Source organism: Zootoca vivipara, chromosome 15 (assembly GCF_965207765.1).
Source record: "Zootoca vivipara chromosome 15, rZooViv2.hap1.1, whole genome shotgun sequence".
In the NCBI taxonomy this organism is placed as follows: domain Eukaryota; kingdom Metazoa; phylum Chordata; class Lepidosauria; order Squamata; family Lacertidae; genus Zootoca; species Zootoca vivipara.
Genome location: NC_142598.1, coordinates 21,832,069 through 21,857,669, shown reverse-complemented (window position 1 = coordinate 21,857,669; position 25,601 = coordinate 21,832,069). Strand labels below are relative to the sequence as shown.

The 25,601-nt window shown below is 44.0% G+C and overlaps 1 protein-coding gene across 3 annotated transcripts in view; it reads right to left on the bottom strand.

Moving 5' to 3' along the window:
• Positions 1–25,601, bottom strand: part of LOC118075359 (ephrin type-B receptor 5) — a 149,267-nt gene that overhangs the window by 35,918 nt on the left and 87,748 nt on the right. For all 3 annotated transcript variants that reach the window (XM_060268951.2, XM_035097274.3, XM_035097271.3), the window contains exons 5-6: positions 11,475–11,630; positions 7,254–7,592 (exon numbers count right to left, since the gene is read on the bottom strand). In XM_060268951.2, coding sequence (XP_060124934.2) covers positions 7,254–7,592; positions 11,475–11,630 — 495 coding nt within the window. The remainder of the gene's footprint in view (positions 1–7,253; positions 7,593–11,474; positions 11,631–25,601) is intronic.

Here is a 25,601-nt window from a genome sequence, read left to right as displayed (position 1 = left end):
AAGCAAGACCGGAAATGGGATTACTAGAGGTGAGCAAGTTCTCTTTAGGGAAATGAGAGGGGCGGCGTCAGCCTCTGGGTTGGCCTCCATGCTGGGAAACTGGACTTCTTCCCAGATCTGGTTAATAGAGCAGAACCTGTTTCATTACAGGCTCCATCCCCATCTCCAGATAAATTATTATTATTATTATTATTATTATTATTATTATTATTATCTCCACTTTCAGACTCCTGACTGAAGGGACCCACATTGGAATGGCGATTGTGCACTCCAGGTTGGGTTCCTAGTTTGGCCACCCACAGCTCTAGTCCTGACTGTGCGCTCTACTGGTTTTTCCACTCCAATAATACTCTACCTTGTGATAGACTTACGATTTATTAAAGTTAATCATAACTTCTTATCAAATAAGTTAGCATTAGGATTTATTGCTCACAAAGCAGAACGTTCAATAAATAATAATAATAATAATATATTATTATTATTATTATTATTATTATTTATACCCCGCCAATCTGGCCGGGTCCGTCCCCCCCGCCACTCTGGGTGGCTTCCAACACACATTAAAACACATTAAAATATCACAGATTAAAAACTTCCCTAAACAGGGCTGCCTTTAGGTATTTTCTAAATGTCAGGTAGTTGTTTATCTCTCTGACCTCTGATGGAAGGGCGTTCCACAGGGCGGGTGCCACTACCGAGAAGGCCCTCTGCCTAGTTCCCTGTAGCTTTGCTTCTCGCAGTGAGGGAACCGCCAGAAGGCCCTTGGCGCTGGACCTCAGTGTCCGGGCTGAGCCTCTGGGAGTGTTGCATTACAATCTGTTTTGCATTTCTCTTTAATACTGCCGCCTCCCACCTTGACCCCCTTTGCAAAACAGATGCAAGGGCCAAACGGCGGTTCAAACCCGAAATGTACTATGGTATCCTGAACATCCACACCAAGGTTATCTCAGTATTCAAGGCAGATATCACATTCCAGGATTTTGCGCATATGCTCTTGGAGAAAGGGTGCAGAAGTTGAGATTGGCTGAAACGTGAAATGCAGAATGGTGCCTTTCAGTGTTTTCAGCTAATGAGTGAAATCAGAGCTGTGATTGACAAGTGAGTTGCTTGGATACCAGGAATCCCTGCTTCTTCATCCCCTGCACATTTGAGCTCAGATACTCTCTGTTAAGTCACTTTCTGCAGAATCTACTGTTAAAGAATCCCCTCACTGCTGGAGGAGGAAGAGGAGGAGGAGGAAGAGCAGCAGCAGCAGCAAACTGAATATTTTGCAAAGAGGCTTAAGCATCTCCACTAAGGACCAGACACTCATAAAGAATGTAATGGATAATTAACTTACAGTTCAACTGTATGAATGTCTACTCAGAAGTACCGTAATCTTTTTTATGTTCAATGGGTAAGTGGGTTCAGGATTGCAGTCTGGGATTTCTTGTGGGAAAGGGGCAGAGAAGTTTGTGATAAGAGGGTCTGTTGTGCACACCAACCTGGGAGTAAGCTCACTTGATTATAGTTGGGATGTGTGCATCTAAACCAGGCATCCCCAAACTGCGGCCCTCCAGATGTTTTGGACTACAATTCCCATCTTCCCCGACCACTGGTCCTGTTAGCTAAGGATCATGGGAGTTGTAGGCCAAAACATCTGGAGGGACGCAGTTTGGGGATGCCTGATCTAAACACACAATAATCGGTCCATGTTAAGATTGGTTGAAGCCTTGGAGGTGTACTATTTACTCTTTTTTAAGGGGATGGGACAAAACATGCATAATTTCAGTTAAAAGAGACAAATTTTATGCCACAAAGTCAAATGTGATGCCTGTAAGTAAAAATGCACTGTCGTCTTTTTCAGCCATTCTGTATCTTCACAACAGGCATGTTCACTTGAGAGTTGGACCAAGGCATGAGGTGACCAAAACCACAGATATGGGGCAGGCAGATATTAAACAGAGCAAGCCTTTTGTATCATGGAACTATGGGGGGAATTTCACCTGTTGATATTATGTCTGTTTGGGGACATCTTATAACTTGTGTGTGACACTTGATTTATTTTTGAGAGCGCCACACCCGCACCTACAACAGTGGATACGAATTTGCGTGTGACATAAACTGTTCGCAAATTGTATGCAAATTTATTTCTTCTTTGGTAAGTGCAGCAGAAAGCACTTAGTTTAGGTACAGCGCACCAGGCTCAGAAAATCTTGTTGGTACCCCTGGCTAGATGGGTGAACGATCCAACTCAGAATAATATAAGGCAGCTTCCTGCGTTCCTTAAAAAAATGCAGATTTGGTCATTTCATACAAGAATTTGCAAATACAGTCGGAGACCATTTCGTGCAGGGGTTCTGTTCCCGGCCCCCATGCACGTCAGTTGAATGTCCCCGTTCTGCCTTCTTCCAGGTCCAAAAGGACCTGCATGTTGGTGATTATGCATCAACTGGATGTCCTAAAAATGGTTGCCACCTAACCTTGAATTCCACAAGTATCCCACAATATTTATCTTTAGAGAGCCAGCCTCCAAACCTTGATGAGAAAGTCTCCACCTCACCAACTGAATTTCTTTTGCCTATACAGGTGACACTTGAAATGCAGCTTTACTGCTTCCAATGCTTCAGCCACCACTGAAATTCAGCAACAACTTGGCTCTCTGACATTTAGATAAAGGTTTCCGGCACTGCGCAGACCTAGAGACTGCCTGTGTTTCTGCGGTTCAGACTAGCGATTCACATAGTTTTACCTTTTGCCAACCTCTCATATGCTTTCCCTTCGGAGACAGACAGGCTGGTGCATCGTTGCAACGTTCGTTTTAAAAGGCCGTGAAATATGGGCTGCCAAGGACAGAAGCTGATGGGAAGTGAAAAGGTGCGCGGAAAGGAAGAGACAAGACAAAAGGCAGCTGGGAGAAGGAAGAGAGCAAGCGTGACACAGAAAAGGTAAACGAGGAAGTTGAAAGGGAAGAGGAACTGAAAGGTAGCAGAGGGTTAGGCAAAACAACAGCGGTGAGCAAGAGATGGAAGGGAACACCTGATACATCCTCTTCTAATAATGTTTCTTCCTTGCAGTATTTTCTTCCTAGGAATGTGCAAAACCTGTACTGTTGTTTTCATAAGATATTTATACCTTCCTACATGCAGGCACAGCATGTTTGCCAGTCAGCTGCTACAGCAGGGGTGTGATTGTTCTGGGGGGTTTGTTTGTTTGTTTGTTGTAAAATGGATCCCAACCACGGTAATGGATTACTTGTACAGGGGAAACTCGAAAAGCTAGAATATCGTTTAAAAGTGCATTTATTTCAGACACTGAGGTGCAGTACCGAGGGCCTTCTGGTGGTTCCCTCATTGCGAAAAGCCAAGTTGCGGGGAACCAGGCAGAGGGCCTTCTTGGTGGTGGCGCCCGCCCTGTGGAACGCCCTTCCATCAGATGTCAAAGAGAAAAACAGCTACCTGATTTTTAGAAGACATCTGAAGGCAGCCCTGTTTAGGGAGGCTTTTAATGTTTAATAGATTATTTTATTTCATTTTTCTGTTGGAAGCCGCCCAGAGTGGGCAGGGTATAAATAATTTGTTGTTGTTGTTGTTGTTGTTGTTGTTGTAATGCAATTTAAAAGGTGAAACCAATACAGTATATTAAATAGATGCATGACTTGCAAAGCAAGATATGTCAAGTCTTTATTTGCTGTAATTGTAATTATTTGTCGTTAGGCGGGTCAATTATAAATGGAATGTAATTAATGAAATGTAATAGCGATGTTTATTTTTGTATTATTGTAACTATTTGTTTTATTACTGTGGACTTTCCAAAAGAAAGCATTTGTAAAAATTAAAAGAAAAATAAAAAATAATAAGTTGCATTACTGAAATAAATGCACTTTTCGACGATATTCTAATTTTCCGAGTTTCACCTGTATAATCATATCCGAAATAGGCTTCAAGGGGCATTACAGTCCCCATTCAAAACTGCAGATGGAATTACAATGCCCGTCCTTGCTTTATACTGTAGCCACAGACCAGTAACACCATTTCACATACTTGGCAAGGTTTAAAGGCCCACTGATGGATATATTCATGACCGAATAGCAAAATGCGGAGAATTTATTGTTTTCCCTCATGCTGGCAATGGTATATAAAACTCTAAAGAACGTGAGAAGAAATAGCTCATCTTCTGTATGAAGACTGGCTTGCTTGGTGTAGCCACCTGTTAAACTGAGGTTTGTTTGGTGGGGGAGAGCCTTCCTGGTGGTGGCACCCCAGCTTTGGAACTCCCTCCCCTGAGATATGACTGAATTTCCAGCACCAGCTAAAAGACCTAGTTCCTTGTTCAGAGCCTTTGCTGGAGTCAGATTGGATGTCTATTGACTGTAATTTATCTCCCTTTGTTTTGTGATGTTGCTTTTATGTGTATTTCGTAAAGTTGCTTGTTTGCTGCTATCGTAACCCAATTTTGTATAAAGTTTCCTGAGATCAAGGAGGCTTTTGTCTGTGTTTGAATACAACTGGATACCAGACTGAAACTTTCAAAACTGCACTGATTTTAACTACTTATTTTAAAACTGCACTGTTTGCTGCTGTTTTTATTGCTGTTTTGGTTTCTTGGAGTTCCTGAGCAACACTGTGTATGAGGCTGCTAGTATAATTTTACTGTTATCCCAGAATTACAATTGCAATGAACAAGATAGAAAGGTTATATCTAATATAGCGGTAGTATTAACACAGATCAAACTTCACTTTTTTTAAAAAAGGAGAAGAAATTTGGGCCTATGATATGCACAGTGAGTGTGGAGCAAATCTACTCTATTTATAGTGATGGTCAAGTGTTGGTAACAATTGTCAATAAATAGTCAAATTTACTGTTTACAAGAGTCACTAAAAGTGTGTGGGGTGGCTTACACCTCAAGGCTCACTCATGCATTATATCTGACGTGCAAAAACACAGACAACCGTATCACGTAGACCAGAATCTCTGCTTACACCACACGTGCAACTGATTTCTCTGTGCAACAGAGTGCATTAATATCAGCTGCTGCTGTGGTTCCAACAAAAATGTTCATAACACTCATCCACGAAAGCAAAAATGTATATTTTATTTTTGCTCTGGAAACGGGAGATCACAGAGATTTGCGGCATCCCTACATTTCCCTACAATGTGCTTTAGATTTAGATTATATGAGGTGTAGGAAAAGCTTGCTGCTTGGAGACAGCCACAGAATCCAAGAAACTGCTCTTCATTTTTGCATCAGGCCTGATGCTCAGAGGCCCCCCTGCCAAAGCCTGACAGGGGGTCTTGTTTCTCACAGCGAAACACCTTCTCCTCTGACCCATGTGGCTGTCGACATACCCAACTCCTGTGGCCCTCCAGACTTAAGGGCTCGTCAGCACAAATCTTTCTTGCCCTGTACTTTCTAGGCACACGGCTGCACTTTCCCAGTTTCACGTCTGAGCACCTTGTTGTTGTTCTGCTTTCCCCTCAAAAACCCACTTTTCAACGCTGAACTGGAACAAACAGCAATTGGGGTTTCCTGCAGATTGCTGTTGGCTCTGATTCAGAATTAAGGAGTGAGTTTTCTTGGAGGAAGCACTGGGGCAACCCCCCCCCCCAAGAAACCCTCCTAGGACAGGGAGTTTTAAATAACACACCTCTGCCTGGAAACAATGAGCAAAGATAAGCGTGTATGATTCCTAACTCCTGCCTCTTATGATATCTCTTCTCTGCCAGTACAAAGCATTTGCAATATTTGGTATCTCTGCAACAAGGAGTCAAAGTCCACTTGGATTTGTGGGGTGGAGGAGAAAAAAACAGTGATGTAAGAAAAACCAAGAACGGCAAGAAGATGAGAGAAAGAGTTGCCACGAGAGTTGGTGTAGTGTAATGCCTAAGAACCTTTTAATGAGGGTGAACGATGAGAGCGCAAAATATGGTCTGAAGCTCAACATCAAAAAAACTAAGATCATGGCCACTGGTCTCATCACCTCCTGGCAAATAGAAGGGGAAGAAATGGAGGCAGTGAGAGATTTTACTTTCTTGAGTTCCATGATCACTGCAGATGGTGACAGCAGTCACGAAATTAAAAGACACCTGCTTCTTGGGAGAAAAGCGATGACAAACCTAGACAGCATCTTAAAAAGCAGAGACATCACCTTGCCGACAAAGGTCCGTATAGTTAAAGCTATGGTTTTCCCAGTAGTGATGTATGGAAGTGAGAGCTGGACCATAAAGAAGGCTGATCGCCGAAGAATGGATGCTTTTGAATTATGGTGCTGGAGGAGACTCTTGAGAGTCCCATGGACTGCAAGAAGATCAAACCTATCCATTCTGAAGGAAATCAGCCCTGAGTGCTCACTGGAAGGACAGATCCTGAAGCTGAGGCGCCAATACTTTGGCCACCTCATGAGAAGAGAAGACTCCCTGGAAAAGACCCTGATGTTGGGAAAGATGGAGGGCACAAGGAGAAGGGGATGACAGAGGATGAGGTGGTTGGACAGTGTTCTCGAAGCTACGAACATAACTTTGACCAAACTGTGGGAGGCAGTAGAAGACAGGAGTGCCTGGTGTGCTCTGGTCAATGGGGTCACAAAGAGTCGGACAGGACTAAACGACTAAACAACAACAACAATGCCTAAGAGACTGAGCTATGAATCTGAAAGCCCACAGTTTGAATCTTACCTCTTCCATGAATTTATACTCTTAGGCAAGCCACCCTGTTCTTACTTAGCCTCAGCCTCCCCATCTATTGTGTGGGGGAATAATACCATATTGGCGTGAATATAAGCTTCACTCTTCCCCCCCCCCCAAATTCCAACAGTGAAAAGTTAAAATGTGGCTTAAATTCACGACCTTACAAAAATTGGCTTTTACGATATCACTACTGAAACAGACATACAGTAAAACGGAACAGGTGTTAGTGACTGTGGAATTTTAAGGAAGCGGCTTATATCCAGATATTGTCTTTTTCTCCCCCCCCCCCAAAAAATGAATTTTAAGGGTGCGGCTAATATTCCGGTGCGGCTTATATTTGGGCCAATACGGTAACGTTGACTTGTCTTATGGAGGCGTTGTAAGAATTACAGCTAGATAATGCATGGAAAGCCCTTTACGAATATTAAGTATGATGGTGATACTTGAGGGTGGTGTGAGACTCTAAAGGGCAAATACCGGGCAGAGCCGGCCCAATACACTTTGGTGTTTGAGTCATTACTTGAACAGAAATGCCGAACAAGACCGGGAAGATAAACAGAGGTGGCTCCTCCAAAAGCATTCCTCACCTGACTGGCTGGTGCTAACATTGATGGCGGCGAACTGTGGAGCATCTGGGCTGAGCTCCGTCACAAGGTTGACTGCCTGGATCTCAAAGGTGTACTGCACGCGGGTCAGGAGGTTGGAGACTTGCACCCGGCTCTCTGTCAGCCCCACCTGGCGTGGCTCGAACTGGACGCTGTCCCCGCAACGAACACAAGGCCCCGGGGAGCCTGTCGGGCACACCTTGCAGATGACGTTGAAGAAAACATCCTTTCGACCACCCAAGTCCCTTGGGAGGCGCCAGGTCAGGAGGACGTTGGATCCGATGATCTCGTAACTGAGGTCGCGAGGGGCAGATGGGGTGCCTGCGAGGAACGCAGAGAGTGAGACCCTGAGAGCTGAGGAGAAACTCTCTCCTTAAAACAATGCAAAAGGGCAGCTGCAGTGTTTCAGAGGGTTCATAATGCACTTCAAGAAAGAAAGGGGGAAGTCTTTACACTTCTTAATACTACAGTGGTACCTCGGTTTACAAACACAATTGGTTCCGGAAGTCTGTACTTAAACTGAAGCGTACTTAACCTGAAGCGAACTTTCCCATTGAAAGTAATGGAAAGTGGATTAATCCGTTCCAGACGGGTCCGCGGAGTACTTAAATTGAAAGTACTCAAACCAAAGCGTACTTAAACCGAGGTATGACTGTACAGTAGAACCTCGGTTGTCAAATGCTTTGGAAGTTTAACATTTCAGCTTTCGAACGCTGACAATCCGGAAGTGAATGCTTCTGTTTTCGAATACAACTTGGAAGTTGAATGGCTTCTGAGGCGCGTTTCTCCATTTTTTCAATGAATATTGCCAACTGGCAATTGCGCCTTGGTTGTCGAACATTTCAGAAGTTGAACAGTCTTCCGGAACGGATTACATTCGACAACTGAGGTTCCACTGTAATTGCTTAGGACAAACTTTTATGGTGCAGCTAGCCAAAGCAGACTCTCCATGTGTGAGGACAATAATAATAATAATAATAATAATAATAATAATAATAATAATAATAATAATTTTGTGGGGGGTGTGTGCTAAAAATTGTGGGCCCTGGCCAGCAGCTTCCTGGATAACTTCTGCTGCTAATGATAAGCCCCTTCCCCTCAAAACTGCATTTCCCCTTTAGCTAACTATAAATGCAGCGATGGGCCATTTCAGACCAGCTACTGTTTTAGCAAATAACTCTCATGGAGGGTTCATCAAGGGGTAATACTGTACAGGGATGGGGAACCTCCCCCCATCATGGGTCATTGAGCCACAGAAAGAAAGGGAGGGTTATTGAAGTTTTCACAGTACAATAAAGAAGAAACAAAGTAATCTACAGGAAATAAAAGAATGAAACTAAAAAAAACAAGGAACAGAAAAAAGCTACAAGATATCCCCTCAACACTATATCTGAACTTTCATCCCCTACAAAGGAAGGTGTGTCCTCCCAGTTCTCACCTGGGCTCTTCCTTCTCTTCTCACAGCCTCTCACCCTGTGATCATTATTTTTTCACTGTATTAAGATCCACTGACAGATAAAAATACTACAACTATTCCTATAGAGCAGGCACCCCCAAACTGCGGCCCTCCAGATGTTTTGGCCTACAACTCCCATGATCCCTAGCTAAGAGGACCAGTGGTTGGGGATGATGGGCATTGTAGTCCAAAACATCTGGAGGGCCGAAGTTTGGGGGTGCCTGCTATAGAGAGAGAGAGAGATGGGTGAAGACACACCTTGTATTTCCACCAGAGCAGGAAAGGCAGGAATAGGGCTATGATACCGGTATTGAAATAACAGCGTGATAACTGTTTCAACAAGGCAATATACGGGATGAACAAAAGGTGGAGATTTGACAAGTTCCCAGGGGGTACCTCAGCTGAACCAATACTTTGCAGATAATTTGCAGATAATTTGCAGTTAATTTGCAGGCACCTTGTCCCCAGCTTGTTTGCTCTCTCCCTCCTCCCTCCTAACCGATAAGAAATAACAATAAGCCCTCACAGAATCCAGCAAACTCTTTCAGCTTCACCAGTATCTTTCCACTTAGAGCTCAGCTAATTTCGCAGAGCCTGCTAACAATCCAGGAGGGAACCCCCCACGGCTAACAATCAAAGAGGCAAAGTAAACAAAGCAAAGTCAACAAAGAACTAGGAAGCACTTCTTTCTTCCCTCATACTCACCTCCACCAGGGGAAAAAAAGAGGGGGAAAGAGTTTTTATTTTTATTTTCTGGTGGTCTTTATGTTGTCGGTTCACCCGAAATACCTTTCCTCCATATTAAAAAGGTTTTAAAAAAATTATTTAAAGGAGTATCTTTTCGCTTGCTTGCCCTCCCTCCTTCCCTTTGATAAAAAGGGAGAGAATGGTAGGATGAGGCCTTGGGGGGGGTACGCTTTTGGGGGGAATGGTGGGGAGAAGATTTAGCTTGCTGCCTTATGTTGCTGCCTTAAGGTAAAGGGACCCCTGACCATTAGGTCCAGTTGCGGATGACTCTGGGGTTGCGGAGCTCACCTCGCTTTATTGGCTGAGGGAGCCGGCGTACAGCTTCCAGGTTATGTGGCCAGCATGACAAAGCCGCTTATGGCGAACCAGAGTAGCGCACGGAAACGGCGTTTACCTTCCCGCCGGAGTGGTACTTATTTATCTACTTGCACTTGACGTGCTTTCGAACTGCTAGGTGGGCAGGAGCAGAGACCGAGCAACGGGAGCTCACCCCATCGCGGGGATTCGAACCGCCGACCTTCTGATCGGCAAGCCCTAGGCTCTGTGGTTTAACCCAGTAGTTCCCAACAGGTGGTCCGGGGGACCCCCAGGGGTCCGCGAGCTATGCCAGAGGGGTCCGCAAGATGCTATTAGAATAAAAAATATCTTAAATTTATTTCGTATGATAACAGAATTTTTGTTTTGGCCGCTTCCTGCATGAGCAGAGTCTAGCGCAAAACTAGAATTAGATAGAGGCAGTAGTTCTGCTGTATGCCGTTAGGTGGCGCTTTACAAACACTACTGTTTTGCAAAGAGGCAGCGCGCGCATTCTAAACGCTCACCTCCCCAAGATGCTTTGCGCGCGTCGGCTTCATTTGTGTGCTACTGCGCAGGTACCCTGTCTTCTCCATTCCTCTCCCTCCTCCCTGGCACGCGCTGCCTCTTTGCAAAACAGTAGTGTTTATAAACAGAGCGTTGTTTTTCGCGGAAGCTACAGTTCGCGTAGTTAAAAATGGACCGTTGGTTAAAAAGTGGTTCGTTAAAACGACAAAGGCCTACCGATGAAGAGGAAGATAATGCATTTGATGTTCAAGCAAGTAAGTTAATTAATGGGGGTCCTTGTCACAATAGCGGCTCGATGAGGGGTCCTCGAGAAAATTTTGTTGGGAACCCCTGGTTTAACCCACAGTGCCACCCATGCCCCTGCTGTTTAGCTAGTGATATATTGTGATGTCAAAAACCAGATATCAGCCCAGCCCCACTGGGGAACATGGGTGACACTGATGAAGGATGCTAAGAGCATTTTCCAATAGTGACGCCCAACCTTGGTGGCCTTTCCTGGGTGGGTCGGCGGGTGGGGCAATGGAGAGAGATGACTTCCTAGAAATAGCCCTGGAGCCAGATGAAATTAAGCAAGGGGCTGCATCTAGTGTTCAGGCCGAAGGGTCCTCCAGTAGCCACAATAATGAAATGAAGTGAAACCTCCATGTAGAGAAGCAGCATATCCTTCTGCTTATTCAGAAGGAAAGGCTGTTTCAAATATAGCCTGAGTATCAGCTGCAATGCATCCTGCCACAGACAGGCACCATGGCATTCAAAATGAAAAATCCTTCATGGGTGATTCTGCGTCTCAAACATTGCCAGATACCTCCCTAAAAGAAGGCAGATAAACAACAGCATGGGGGGGGAGGGAGGAATCCCAGCAGCTTTCGGATAAGGAATCAGCTACTCTTCTCGGTCACACAATACTGCATCTTCTGTAAAAACGTTTCCCATGTCTGTGAAGGAGTGAGTCCCAAAGGATGTCCATTGAAATATAGCCCTGAATAGAATTGGACAGGAGCAAGGAAGGACTTGAGGCCGTAGACAGATGGGAAAGGGGCACAGAGGAGCTAAGGGGAATAAAGCCAGAACAGACCAAATTTGGGGGCGGGAGAGAGGGAGCTAAAGGGAGGATTGCAGGAAGCAGAGGCCAATGGAAAGAAGGTTTAAAGGAAACCCACTCGCTCCCAGGTACTTACTGGTACAGGGGGTGTCGGGGGTGTCTGAAGACGAACGGTAGTATCGGGTCAGGCAAGCACATTCACTGGAGCCTGGTGTAGAAGAATAGCTGTGGGCAGGGCAAGAGCTGCATGGCGCATCTCCCACTGATGCTTTGAAGGTGCCGACGGTGCAGGCTAAAGATTTTAAAAAAAGAGGGAGAAAAGGGGATTAAGCTATTAAACCTAAGCAGGTCAACAACCACCCTTCTGTTTCCCAGCCTACCAAGCAAACAAAATTCACCTTGCCAATGGATTGGTCACAGGGAGCCCAACTGAACCTCCAGCCTGTCAGTGTTTAACTGGTAGGTCACAGTTAATACATAAAGTAGTCAAGGAAGCTATTACAGGGAAGGAGACTTCCTTCCAAAAATGGAAGCCTTGTCGAAGGGAGGCAAACAAGGAAGGACAGAAATGCTGCTGAAGAAATGCACGTAGACAATAAGGGATGCCTTAATATTTATCTTAATATTACTTAATAAATATTATCATCTGTGCGGAGTGTACACCTGGGGTTTCCAGTCCTTCACCATAAATCCCTATTATATTTGGTATTAAAATGTCTACATGGTCTCCTGACACGGCTGGCCTGCATATGACTTGAAGTCCGAAGTTCCTAGTTAGTTTTCTCTGTCGGATAAGGCCGAAGCTGGAGTTTCTGTCAAACACACAATATCCTATTGTCTGCATAACCAAAGTTTGCTTTAACAGAGGATACAGTTTGATAAAGAGAGACTCTCCTGGCTGTTCTTGCGAAGCTCATTGTGATGACGTTTTTTTTTTAAAAAAGAGCTTTCTTTCCTCAGGTCAAGTACTGAGCTAGGGTGCATTTGGAGAGAAGCAATGTGAAGCTAGGCAATTGCCGTAAAACTAGTTTTTCAGCTATTTAAATAGTTTTGAAACTCTTTCACTTCATCGTCCTATTAAAATGTAAAGATACCCATCAGCAGAATGTATTGTTCAGGCTATTTGCTGAAGAACACATCTCCTCATTATTTGAAAGTTAGTCTCCTCTGAGTTTATTGTTTGTTCCCAGCAAGCTCACGTAGGTAATTTATATAACCTGAAAGCTGACTCATGTCTTCCAAACCAGGACACTGTATATATCTAAGCATTCCATACAGGGCTGTGCACTGTATTCCTCAGCAATGTAGCCCATAAGGCAAACACAGCTTTAACTAATCACCAGAAGTCTCTACCTGTATGCTTGCTTGTGCGTATGTCCTTCCGTTTGTAGGGACACTGTTGCAACCCACACCAGGGTTTCCCAATCGCCAGATGTTGTTGGACTACAACTCTCATCATCCCTAGCTAACAGGATCAGTGGTCAAGGATGATCAGAACTATAGTGCAACAACAGCTGGAGACCCATGTTTGGGAAACCCTGTCCTGCACTGGGAGAGCATCCCATTCCTTTCTGTCAATAAGTATCCAACACCACACCTGTAATCTGTTCACATTTGCATATGCTGTGCACAGGTAGGATTGAACATCACCAAGTCCTAAAATAAGTAAGATGCAGGGAAAGATTATGCAATGCATGGTTTTTATCTCTAATGTGCAATAAATTCTCCCTCTAATTAGGGTTGCCAGACTCAATAGAGGACAGGACATCTGTGCCTTTAATTGCCCTGCTCTCTTTTGAGTCTGGAAACCTTAAAGAAAAACCAGCAGACCCTTTGGCTTGGAAATTAAACAAAGGGTCTGCTGGTTTTCTCTTTAAGGTTTCCAGACTCAAAAGAGAGCAGGGCAATTAAAGGCACAGAAGTCCTGTCCTCTATTATTGAGTCTGGCAACCCTACCTCTAATAGTTGTGCCTTCCAAGGTAAGTCCATAATCCTTACTTCTGGATTCATTCTTCCAGTTTCTGGGAACAAGGTTAAAGCTGAATTTCTACCAATTTCCTCAAGAAGTAAGTCCCGCTGATTGTGATCAGATGAGGTTAGTGCCTATAAGATTGCACAGCCTAGGACTTACGTAGATTTTGTGGGGCAGATTTTCCTTCATCACCATATGATATTGCATTTTTGTTTTTTAAAAACTTTTTTTAATTAGTTTTTGCTAAATGCAATGTTTTAGGGTGAAAGGAAACCAAATCTAGCCATTCCTGAAAATCACCAATGGGACCAACATTCTGAAGTCCCCAGAATTCAAAAATATCAGCGGTAAATACAGTGGTACCTCTACTTACAAATAACTCTACTTACGAATTTTCTACTTACAAATGGAGCTCCGTCCGCCATCTTGGATGCAGTTTAGATAGGATTTTTTCTACTTACGAATTTTTAGATAGGGTTGCTTCGACTTACGAATTTTTTCTCCCAATGCATTCCTATGGGATTCGACTTACAATTTTTTTTGACTTACAAATGTGTGTTCGGAACGCATTAAATTTGTAAGTAGAGGTACCACTGTACATTAATTGTGCTGTCAGAAGCTGTCATTGATTTTGCTCAAGGGGATTCAGAATATGCATCGGAGTTCAGAATCTCAGGGTGATTTACAGGCAGAAAAACGGTTTTAACTTTGCAAGGTAAGACAAGGCTCTTCAATATCCCACACTTTTAAGATGGGGTTAATTTCCCTCTTGCCAAAAACAAAGCCAGTTTTGCAAACGTTGCTTCAGGCAAAAAGATCAAGCTTTCATCTTTTTTTTCTTAACTGCTGCATACGTTTTCTTTTTTCCATAACGGGAACATGATTGAGGAGAAGGAGAAAAGACTGGAAGAACAGGAACGCAAAGGAAAACATTTTTCTAGAGTCAGCAGCTAGAAATGCTTCACAAATGCTGTGCACTATTAAGATGCCAATTTACAGAGCACAACCAAACAGCTGCCTCCCATGCGCCCAGATGGCACATCACGGAAAAGGAAGAGTCCCAGGACAATGATGTATAATTTTCTCCAGAAAAGCATTACACACACACAGACAGACAGACAGACAGACAGAGAGAGAGAGAGAGAGAGACAGTGTTTACATGTCACACTAAAACATGGCTTAGCGCACATGTGAGCAGCCCATAGCCCAACTGGGTGCCCACCACCAGTTAAATTCTCTGCCTGAAGGGAAGCACAATTGTGATCGGAGTCACACCAGTGCCATTTCCTCCCCATGGAAATCATGCTTCTCTCAGCCCACCAAACATCTGGGAGGAAGGGATGTGGAGAGAGTGATACTCAAGCAGCTGTTTTGCAGGATGGGGAGAGTATGGATATGATGGAGAGGGATGGGCATGGAGGGATGACTCTCCCATGCTCAATGGAGTCTGTGTGTGTAGGACTGTGTGCTAGGGATAGGAGAAAAAGTCTGTTCAGTTCACATTTGAAGGTGTAATCATCAAATTTGCAATTTTCAAAACAATATGGGAAGTGAAGCACAGCTAGCCTTCAAAGTTCAATTTTCTCTGAATTTTGCAATGCAGTTCTCCCGCTAGGAGGTAATGTGCAGAAAAATGCATATGCTACTCTAAAGTGTGCATATAAGTGCATATATTACTGAAACTTGTATATAAAATTCATTGTATTAGGGAATATTGCTTTGGGAATATGTGTATATTAAACAAAACTCCATCCCAAACTTTTTATTTTATTAGGAGACTTCCACACTAAAATACTGATGAATTTTCCATGCCGACTTTAAACAACAATTTTGCTTTGTAAATTAGAAATTTACTGAACTTAAGATTGGCAAAATGGTAATATTAGAGAAACCAAATTTGCTCACCCTGGCATGTGTGTGTTATTGGCTCTGCCCATAGCTGGCTTTGGCCACTGGCATGAGTTCCTTCCCACCAACACATGTGGTTCTCCGTTGCAAAAGGACATCTGGTTTAGCAGACATGCATGTGCAGGAACAAGCTATAATAAGCCTCAGGCTCTCCTCTAGCCGGGGGAAGTTTGGAAGTGTTTGCTTTGTTTTTGGTTACCCATGATTTTTTGGATTGTCTATAGCAACAAACTGTCACTCACACTAACTATGATTAATTTCAGTTGAGTCAACTCCAAGAAGTGTCCTCTAAGGATGGCTTTGTGAAATTAGCCATAGTTAGTGTTAGCCACAATATTAGGCCAGAAGAAACAGCGAATTGCGAATAACTAAAGGTGGTGGGTGAAGAATGTCAGATAGCTGGAGACTTTCAACTGTTATTAAACTATTAAGTTGAATTGTCAATGAGTAGGATTTTTTTTTTGGAGCAGAATGGGCGTTACAGTCATAGACTGCTGTTGTTGCAGAATATGTCAGCTAATGCAATGGGCTGTTTTATCAGTTTAATTATGTTTGGAGTGGTATTTTGCTGTACTGTAATATTTGGGGATGAGCCTTTGCTAGCTAGTAAAGATTTCATTATTTTTTTTAAAAAAAGTTTTAAAACTTTACTAGGTTTACATGACAAATGTTTACATATCAAAATCCATTCCACATAGCTATAACATTATTATATATGATTCTTATAAAGGTTTACATAACAACAGTTCATTCTGCGTATCTTTCCAGTTTGCCTCCCTCCCCCTTTTCTTTTCCCCAGTCTTTCCCCCTCCCTTCCCACCCTCCCCCCCCTAATCGGGCCTTCCTGGTTCATATCTTTAACCATGTACACAGTCTGTTCATTCGTGCTTGTGTTGGCTTCTCCCGCCTTCTTCTGCTAGTAAAGATTTCAGATTTGAAGTTCTCAGGGCACCAAAAGAAGAACTAAAATCTCCAGGTGAGGAGCCAGAAATAAGGGAGCAGCCCACTTTCTGCTTGGCTTAAATGGGGCTTCTGCTAATAGTTTTGCACTCTATGCTCACCAATGGCACATACCAGGTGCCAATCCTTTCACCCACCAGGAGAAATTCGGCTACACCTTTACTCCACCAGTCTCTACCCTCTGGTCTTACCAGCTCTGCTCTTTAGCTCCCATGACAGTACTCTGGTCAGGGGAGAGAAATCCACATGCAGGAGAGAAAAAAAGAGAGATGTGTAGGATTTGGCAAAGAATCATGACCTTCTTTATTTTATTTATATCCCACCTCGCCTTCCAGAAGTTCATAGAATCATAGAGTTGGAAGAGACCACAAGGGCCATCCAGTCCAACCCCCTGCCAAGCAGGAAACCCCATCAAAGCATTCTTGACATATGGCTGTCAAGCCTCTGCTTAAAGACCTCCAAAGAAGGAGACTCCACCACACTCCTTGGTAGCAAATTCCACTGCCGAACAGCTCTTACTGTCAGGAAGTTCTTCCTAATGTTTAGGTGGAATCTTCTTTCTTGTAGTTTGAATCCATTGCTCCGTGTCCGCTTCTCTGGAGCAGCAGAAAACAACCTTTCTCCATCCTCTATACCGTATGACATCCTTTTATATATTTGAACATGGCTATCATATCACCCCTTAACCTTCTCTTCTCCAGGCTAAACATACCCAGCTCCCTAAGCCGTTCCTCATAAGGCATCGTTTCCAGGCCTTTGACCATTTTGGTTGCCCTCTTCTGGACACGTTCCAGCTTGTCAGTATCCTTCTTGAACTGTGGTGCCCAGAACTGGACACAGTACTCCAGGTGAGGTCTGACCAGAGCAGAATACAGTGGTACTATTACTTCCCTTGATCTAGATGCTATACTCCTATTGATGCAGCCCAGAATTGCATTGGCTTTTTAAGCTGCTGCATCACACTGTTGACTCATGTCAAGTTTGTGGTCTACCAAGACTCCTAGATCATTTTCATATGTACTGCTCTCAAGCTGCTCTCCTTGTTAAAATTCATCTTGTTTGCTTTGGCCCAGTTGTCTAATCTGTTAAGGTCATTCTGAAGTGTGATCCTGTCCTCTGGGGTTTTAGCCACCCCTCCCAATTTGGTGTCATCTGCAAACTTGATCAGGATGCCCTCAAGCCCATCATCCAAGTCATTGATGAAGATGTTGAATAAGACTGGGCCCAAGACAGAACCCTGTGGCACCTCACTAGTCACTTCTCTCCAGGATGAAGAGGAGCCATTGATGAGCACCCTTTGGGTTCGGTCAGTCAGCCAGTTACAAATCCACTGAATGGTAGCATTGTCTAGCCCACATTTTACCAGCTTCTTTACAATAATATCATGGGGCACCTTGTCAAAGGCCTTGCTGAAATCAAGATAGGCTACATCCACAGCGTTCCCTTCATCTACCAGGCTTGTAGTTCTCCCGGTTTCCTTTTTATTCTCACAACATGTTCTCCCTGCTTCCTTTTTATTCTCACAACAGCCCTGCCAGGTAGGTTAGGTTGAGTGACTGGCCCAATGACTTTCATGACCGAGTAGGGATTTGAAACTCCAACCACTTTGCTCTCTTTTTAAATCGTGTATCCCATTGACCACTCGGTAGGACTCTAAGAGCAGCTTCTATCAAATAACCGTCAATAGAATAAAGACTATTCTAGTCAGCTGATCAGATGAATATCCACTGATTAACCATACAAGTTTGGGCCAATTAACAAACTGATTAAATCAGCAAAAATAAAAAATAATATTAGCTATAAATGGCCTATGGTCAGAGGTGATGGGAACGGCAACAGAACACATCACAGAAAAGGCATCCCCGCCCTCTCGCACAAGAATGCCTCTTTTAAAGACTGTGCTTCCCACCTGGAATTTCTGTAAATATTACTATTTACAAATAAAAATAAAAAATTCCAGCCCTTCAAATCTAAGGACTAATCAGGGACACCATGTTAGTCATCAGAATGGTTTTAATTGATCATCTAAATAATCAACTATGGTTGCAAAGCTAATCCCATATACCCAAGAGCAAGAACATTGGATTCTACAGGACTCACTTTTGAATAGGATTGAGCTGTGAGGCTTCTTAAGCCTAAACCTGTTTACTTGGGAGTAAAGCCCACAGGATACAAAAGGACTTGCTTCTGAGTAAACATACCTAGGATTACATAGTCAATATTGCAGCCTTAATAAAATAGGTGGTGGTGGTGGGGAACACTTGGAATGTTAAAATCCAGTAGACCAAGACTAAACAAACAGTACAATAAGGCCAACCTTAATTACCCCTTCATAGACATGAAAATCAACAAACATTTCTAGAAGGTGGGACAGAATCAGCCAGGGGGGTTAGGCCTCTCTGGGGAGTGTCAATCACTCAAGGGGAGGGGGCACATGATTTGCTTGCACAAGCTCTCAAACTTTGGAAACTTATAAGGACATCTGGGAGTGAAGCAGATTTTTCTCCCTGTGTTCTTTGGAAATTTCTCCTAAGATGGCAGTTTCATATACAGTGGTACCTCGACTTCTGAATGCCTCGACTTACGAAGGTTTTGACTTACAAAGTCGGCAAACCCGGAGGTATTTTCGCCGTGCGCGCGGTCTGCGCATGCGCAAAATGAACGCTTCGACATCCGAAGGTTTCGGCTTATGAAGAGCGCCGCGGAACGGATCGCCTTCCATTTCTGGACTTATTATGCTGATCAATTTCGGTGGCAATCCTAACTCCATTTACCTGAGAGTAAGCACCCCTGAATTCAACAGAACTTCTGAGGAGACATGGTTAGGATTGTGCGGTTATGTTTTTCACATTTCCCAGATCTTCCAATGAAGATCTTAAGGATGGAAACATCTGAAAGCAGCATTAGACTGGAAACTGACTAATTTGCCGATCTGTAGTTACTCTCCAAAGCCAATTGATCCAAATACGGTGCTTATTACTGGGCTGCCCACTGGAAGCAGCTAAAGTGAAAATCCTCCTTAATTGGGCCATTAGCGGCTCCATGAAACTTGCTGATATTAATCCAAATTTTTAAAATGTTATTTCAATAGCGGCATACTGAACGAGGTCAGGAATAAGCCATGCAGCAGCAACAGAGCAATATATTTATTAGAACTAACCAACTCACAAGCTGTATTTTGAGTTTCACGGAAGCTAGCTAATTTGCTGCTTTTAATTGTTTCTTATAAAAGCATTATGCTACTGGAGGTCAGGAGGTCTTTAGAATTCTAGCAAGGGCTGCCCATAAAGGGGCAGCTCTGCTGGGAAAGGTGACCCTATGAATCAGGCCTCCCCAATTTGGTGTTTTGAAGTACAACTCTCACCAGCACCAACCTGCATGGCCAATGATCAAGGATGAGGTCAAAACACCTAGCGAGCACCAGGTTAGGGAAGGCTGCTAAAATAAGTACTCAGTATTCATTCTTGCTGATTCCAGTTTTGTTTCACACATATTTTTTTCTCCCCATTTGTGCTAGACTGGAATTATATAATTGGCTGGATTCAGGAAGCAAGTCCATCTACTGGTCAAAATTTAAGTGAACCATTTGTTACTTGGCAACCTGGAGCCTCCACCTGTACATTTAAATTCACCACAACTTTCTCCCATTTATTTCCCCCCTGGTCCTTATATCCACACATTTCACCTGCTGAAGCCAGCAGGACTCTCGGTGAGTAGGGGCAAAGACAGCCTTGGAACTGACTAATGACAAATGGATTGCTGTAAGGGGAAATTTTGGGGTGACAACTCCATTTGACAGTATGTATTGTAGACTCTCCCAGGAGACATAATTAGAGATGTTGCCCCCTTCTCCACACATGCTTTATGTGCATGTGTGCTTCTGTCCCCCCATGATTCACCCATGAAAATGGTGGGAGAGAACTGTATGCCAGGATACTGCCCCAAATTACATCCCACTATTTTCCAGATCAACAGGGTTGCAAACAGATTTTTTTTCTGAAAGCAACTAAACCGGGCATGAACACTAAAGTTCCACTAGACTTCCAGAAGTGACTTTTATACCATGTGGAAGATCACATACAAAAAAAATTATCAGGTAAGGGAACATCAAGAAAACCGGAAAGATTTGGCAAAGAAAACAGAAAACCGGAAAGTGCTGTCAGAATGTAGCCCAAATCAGATCTCTCTCCCACACATGCATACCTGCAATATATGGGTTTCAGACCCCGACCCTATTTATGAAGGGGTGACCTGCACCCCCCCCAAAAAAAACCCACAAATGTGTATTTGCATATTATAAGCATATTCCAAAAGTGAGATGTAACATTAAAATGTGAGATCTCTATTTATTGCGACCTGAGAACACTTTTGATAGGAATGTGAGGCACCAGATAAAATTGTGTGTAGATTGCCAATTGGCCATCCCTGATTTAAATAATATTTAGGCTTGATTCTACATTGATTTGACAACCATGAAGAAGAAGAAAACCTTTTGTCACCTATGCCAATACTTCCTGGTAAGGTTCTAGGTAGTTGCAAGCCCTAAAAACCAGTATTGCCCAAACTTGGGTCTCCAGCTGTTTTTGGACTACAACCCCCATCATCCCTAGCTAGCAAGATCAGTGGCCAGGGATGATGGGAATTGTAGTCTGAAAAACATCTGGAGACCCAAGTTTGGGAAACATGGTCTTAAACTGATGAGAGCACAAGAGGCAACTTATATCTGAAGATAAAGATACAGATATATTTTAGTAAGCTCAGAATGGATGAATAAGTATTTTGCTGGTGCATCCTTCCTGAAGCTCAGAAAACAGGCCGTGATGGTATGGAAGGAGGTGGTAGAGGCGGCAATGATGTTGCATGTGATAATGCAACATGGCAAGGAAAGAGCAGCTGCCTTTCCCTCTAGGCACTCCTCAACAGATGAAGAACGGTGCATGAGATGAAAGCACATCTCTGCTCTCCATACGCTACCTCATGTGACATTTGCAGGAGAGTAATCGCCTCTGTGGACAAAAATCTACACACACACACACACACACACCCCGCATCCACCAGAACTTAATATGCATGCCTGGGCTTGTTTTCATTGCAGCCGTGATTCCACTTCAAGGACTTACAAAGTGGGCAGAGTACAGTTCCCACCCAGCTCCTGGCATAGCAAGCCAGACAAAGGATTGCTGTATAGAATTCAACTTCTACCCTCAGGTCCCCCCACAGTCTTGCAGACAAATAAATGAGCAGACTATCTTTCATCCTCAATGCATCGCCTGAGACTTCTCTTCGCCTGCCTACATCATGCAAGAAACTCTCTCTTGTCTAGAAGAGCCACCCACCTTTCCTGCCTCCCGACATTCCACAGGTAAGGGATCTGTATGATGCTGTCGCTTTGGGTCTCCTAAGGGAAGAGGAACTCGCCTCCTCCTCTCTTCCAGGCGAAGACATTCACATCTAGGCTTGCCACCTGGAGATCATTTGCATTTAAACATAATAGGGGAGGCAGCCGAGCCTCCTTCTGCCTGCTTGGCTCCAAAGGCCATGGGAGCTGCAGCTGCTTCACCCCATGTAGCATCAGCAAATTTAAAAGCTTAAGCTTTGAGCATCGCTCTTGGAGGCAAGTGGGCAAAACGAATCCATACAGCCTTTCCGTATGTATCTCTGGGCAACAACTTGCCAAAGCTACCGGTAAATGGGGGGCTCAGCAGTATTTTCACTCCACCCCAAAGCTACAGGGGGGAAAACATAAATTATGCAAACATGCACAAGTATGCTTAACTGGCATGGTTGTTGCAGGTCTCAGAATCCAGTTTTTCCAGGCCCATAACTAGGACTACCTTGGACCCTGCTTTTCTACCTGGGGTTCAAAGGTCTGTTTCCTAACCCTTCCCAGTTAAGGCTCGGGCTGACCTTTAAACAGCCTCAGCCTTTCAATGACCAGATTAGAATAGCTTTACCCTGTGTTGGTAAGGTAAAGGACCCCTGACCATTAGGTCCAGTCGTGACCGACTCTGGGGTTGCGCGCTCATCTCGCATTATTGGCCGAGGGAGCCGGCATACAGCTTCCAGGTCATGTGGCCAGCATGACAAAGCTGCTTCTGGCAAACCAGAGCAGCACATGGAAACGCCGTTTACCTTCCCGCTATAGCGGTTCCTATTTATCTACTTGCATTTTGACATGCTTTCGAACTGCTAGGTTGGCAGGAGCTGGGACCAAGCAACGGGAGCTCACCCCGGCACAGGGATTCGAACCGCCAACCTTCTGATCAGCAAGCCCTAGGCTCAGTGGTTTAACCACAGCGCCACCTGGGTCCCACCCTGTGTTGGTATAAACAGGTTTTACAACTCTTTACCTTGCATTTGCTTCCCATTGTCCTGAGTACACTGGGCAGAAGGCAGCTAACAAATGCTTAAACTGATAATAAATGAAAAATAGTGCTTGTTTTATATCACTTTACTTAAGGCCGGTGTGCATGCAGCGGTGTTTTCAAGTTGCCAGCCCAAAGACTGCTCATGAGAAAGACCTGCATCAATGTGCCCCACTTGATGTGCTTGGCTGATAGAAGTAACTCTGCCCTCCAGCCTGGCTTGTTTTCTTTCCTCCAATTTTCAGATGCAGTTCTCAACCTCTAATGAAGACTAGTGGGAATGAGGGAAAGTAGGGCAAATTCATATGCCTGCTAGCTCTAAGTATGGTCATGTTTGGGAGGGAGTAGGAGCAGCTTAGAGTGGGCAGGAGGAGGTGGGAGAATCAGAAGGGCTCTGGATAGCAACAAGGGAAGACCCAGTTGTAAGAAACACAGGGATGCCTCCCAAAATGGCAGCCCTATCTGAAGTTTGCCTTCCTCTCCTCTAATCTATATCTGAAGTTCGCCCTCCTCTCCTCTAATCTAGTGCACAGAACAACTTATCTGGCAATCGACTTAAGTACTTCTCCACCCACATCAGTGACTGACAGCCAATGAGGAGGATTGGGGCAGGGGATGGAGAAGTAAATAGCATATGGATGGAGCCAGCTCGTTTTCTGCTTCTCGGGAAGGTAGGACCCAAACCAGTGGCTGCAAGTTGCAAGGAAGGAGATTCCGATTGAACATCAGGAGGAACTTTCTGGTGGTAAAAGCTGTTTGAAAGTGGAATGGACTCCCTTGGAAAGTGGTGGGCTCTCCTTCCTTGGAGGTTTTTAAGTAGAGGCTGGAAGACCATCTGTCAGGAATGCTTTAGCTGGGATTCCTGCATTTCAGGGGGTTGGATTTGATGACCCTCAAGGTCCCTTCCAACTCTACAAGTCTATGATTCTATATGAAGATACAAGTAATTCTCATTGCAAAAAGAGGAAAGAAGTAAATGAGCACATATGACACGCCTGCTGGATCAGGTCAATCAATGGGTCATATCATTCTTCTTTGGAGGTCTTTAAGCAGAGGCTTGACAGGCATATGTCAGGAATGCTTTGATGGTGTTTCCTGCTTGGCAGGGGGTTGGACTGGATGGCCCTTGTGGTCTCTTCCAACTCTATGATTCTATGATTCAGCATCCTTAGTGAGACCAAGCAGATGCCCAGGGAAACATGGAACTGCTGTTTACAGTGGCAGCCCTGGGTTGATTATGATGTCTAGTTTTGCCCAGAGGAAACAGAAAGAGTGCATGTCCTGAGTGTATCTAGGGACTGGGGGCTACTTCAGCCATTATTCAAGCTGCAAACCTTAGGCAATAAATTAACTAGGTTAATTAAGACCCTTTTGATAAATAAAAAAACTTGCTCCCAGTTCATTTGTTTTTAATAAAAGTCTACATAAAGCCTTTAATACAAAGCCTGCTAGGAATATATACACAACTGACACCCTCTGATAGTTGTCTGCTCCACATTCGCTATCAAGAGGGGGGGCCCTGTGTGATAAGCTGGCATCTTCAACGACAGATCAACAAAAAATGAAAGCAGTATGCTCTTTTTTTCAGTGGTTTTTTTTTTAAAAAAATTAACCTTTATGCAGATCTAATTGATTTAAAACATACAATTAATCAGTTAAGGTTTTTAATTGAGTGACGGCCAAGGAAAATATATGTATAGCATTTGGAAAATGGCACAAGGATTTTCTCTCTGTGTGTCTGCAAGTCCATGCCTCAGCACAAACTTGTATACATCTGTTTGTATGTATATAATTTTTTTCTTACTGCCCATCACTTAAGGTTGTTTCAGGGGAAGCGGTTCAGAGTTACCTTTGGCTAACTATGGGTTGTATTATCTAACAAAGTCATTGCGTGAGCGGATTGACTTCTGCTAGCACAATGTAATTTCATCTCCCTTGCCTTCCTCTGTGCCCTCCTCAATTTCTCTGGGTGTCCCCTCACCCCTTTGGGGCACAGCAAAGAGGAGGGAGAGAGGACGTTCCATTGTGGAAGCTGTTCCACTAAATTACTAATTTACTGTTGCTTTCAATAAAACTCAGTATATGCAGCAGTTCCTCAACTCATCATGGAAGAATCCTCCCTCTCAGTTAATTGGGACTTTGTAATTCTCGTCTGTTTCTCTCCCAAAGAAAAATATTCCCTAATGCAGAGCTTCAAAGGAAAGCTGTAGGGTAACATTTAAGAATACAGGAGCGTGAGGCAGAAAATGCTGACTTGTGGGACAAATCTAGTACTGGGTTTTCTGGAGCAGGCCCACAAAACGAATGGGGTGAAAATGGATGCCAAGAATGGGGAATTTGCGTGGCCAGAAGAATACCTCAGCCAAGCCAGACTGCTACCCCATATGGTCTGAGGCATCCGCCATAGCTTGGTATCAACATTTTCCACCAGCCCTCCACATCACCCTAAGTCTTTGAATAGGCACATCAAGTGGGACATAGCACTCCCAGGGATGTTAGGAAGCTGCCATGCATGCCCCAGGCAGGGCATCTGGTGTGACTGTGGCATTTGGTGAAAACACCAAGGGCATTTGGTGAAAACACCAAACCCAGCCTCGGAGGATACCACCACCTCATGTACCCCAAAACCCTGGTACAGCCAGCAGTCCATGAAAACACTGATTTTTCTGTTGTCAAACAGATCTGAAATAACCAGGATTCTCCAGGGATTTCTCCCAGCTGCATTTACCGCCCCCCCCCCCCAAAGAGAGAAATCCATTGGGTGGAAACCCATATTCCTGTTGCTCCTGCTAGCTAGACAAGAAGCAAAATAGCAAAATAAAATCATAGTGCATGTAAAGCCGATTTGCAGAGATTAAATGTGTTTCACAGATGTTCAAGCCTCTTCCACCTTCCTAATGAAAAGATAATTGGAGAAAAATCACCGTGACCTAAAATTTCGAGCAACTTGCGTTTTTCATCTCCCACCTCGGTCAAAGAGGGCCAGATTGACAGCACTGGAGGCAGAAGGTCTCAGCATGTCCACAGAGGCCGTGGACCAAAAGGAAAGAAGTACAGC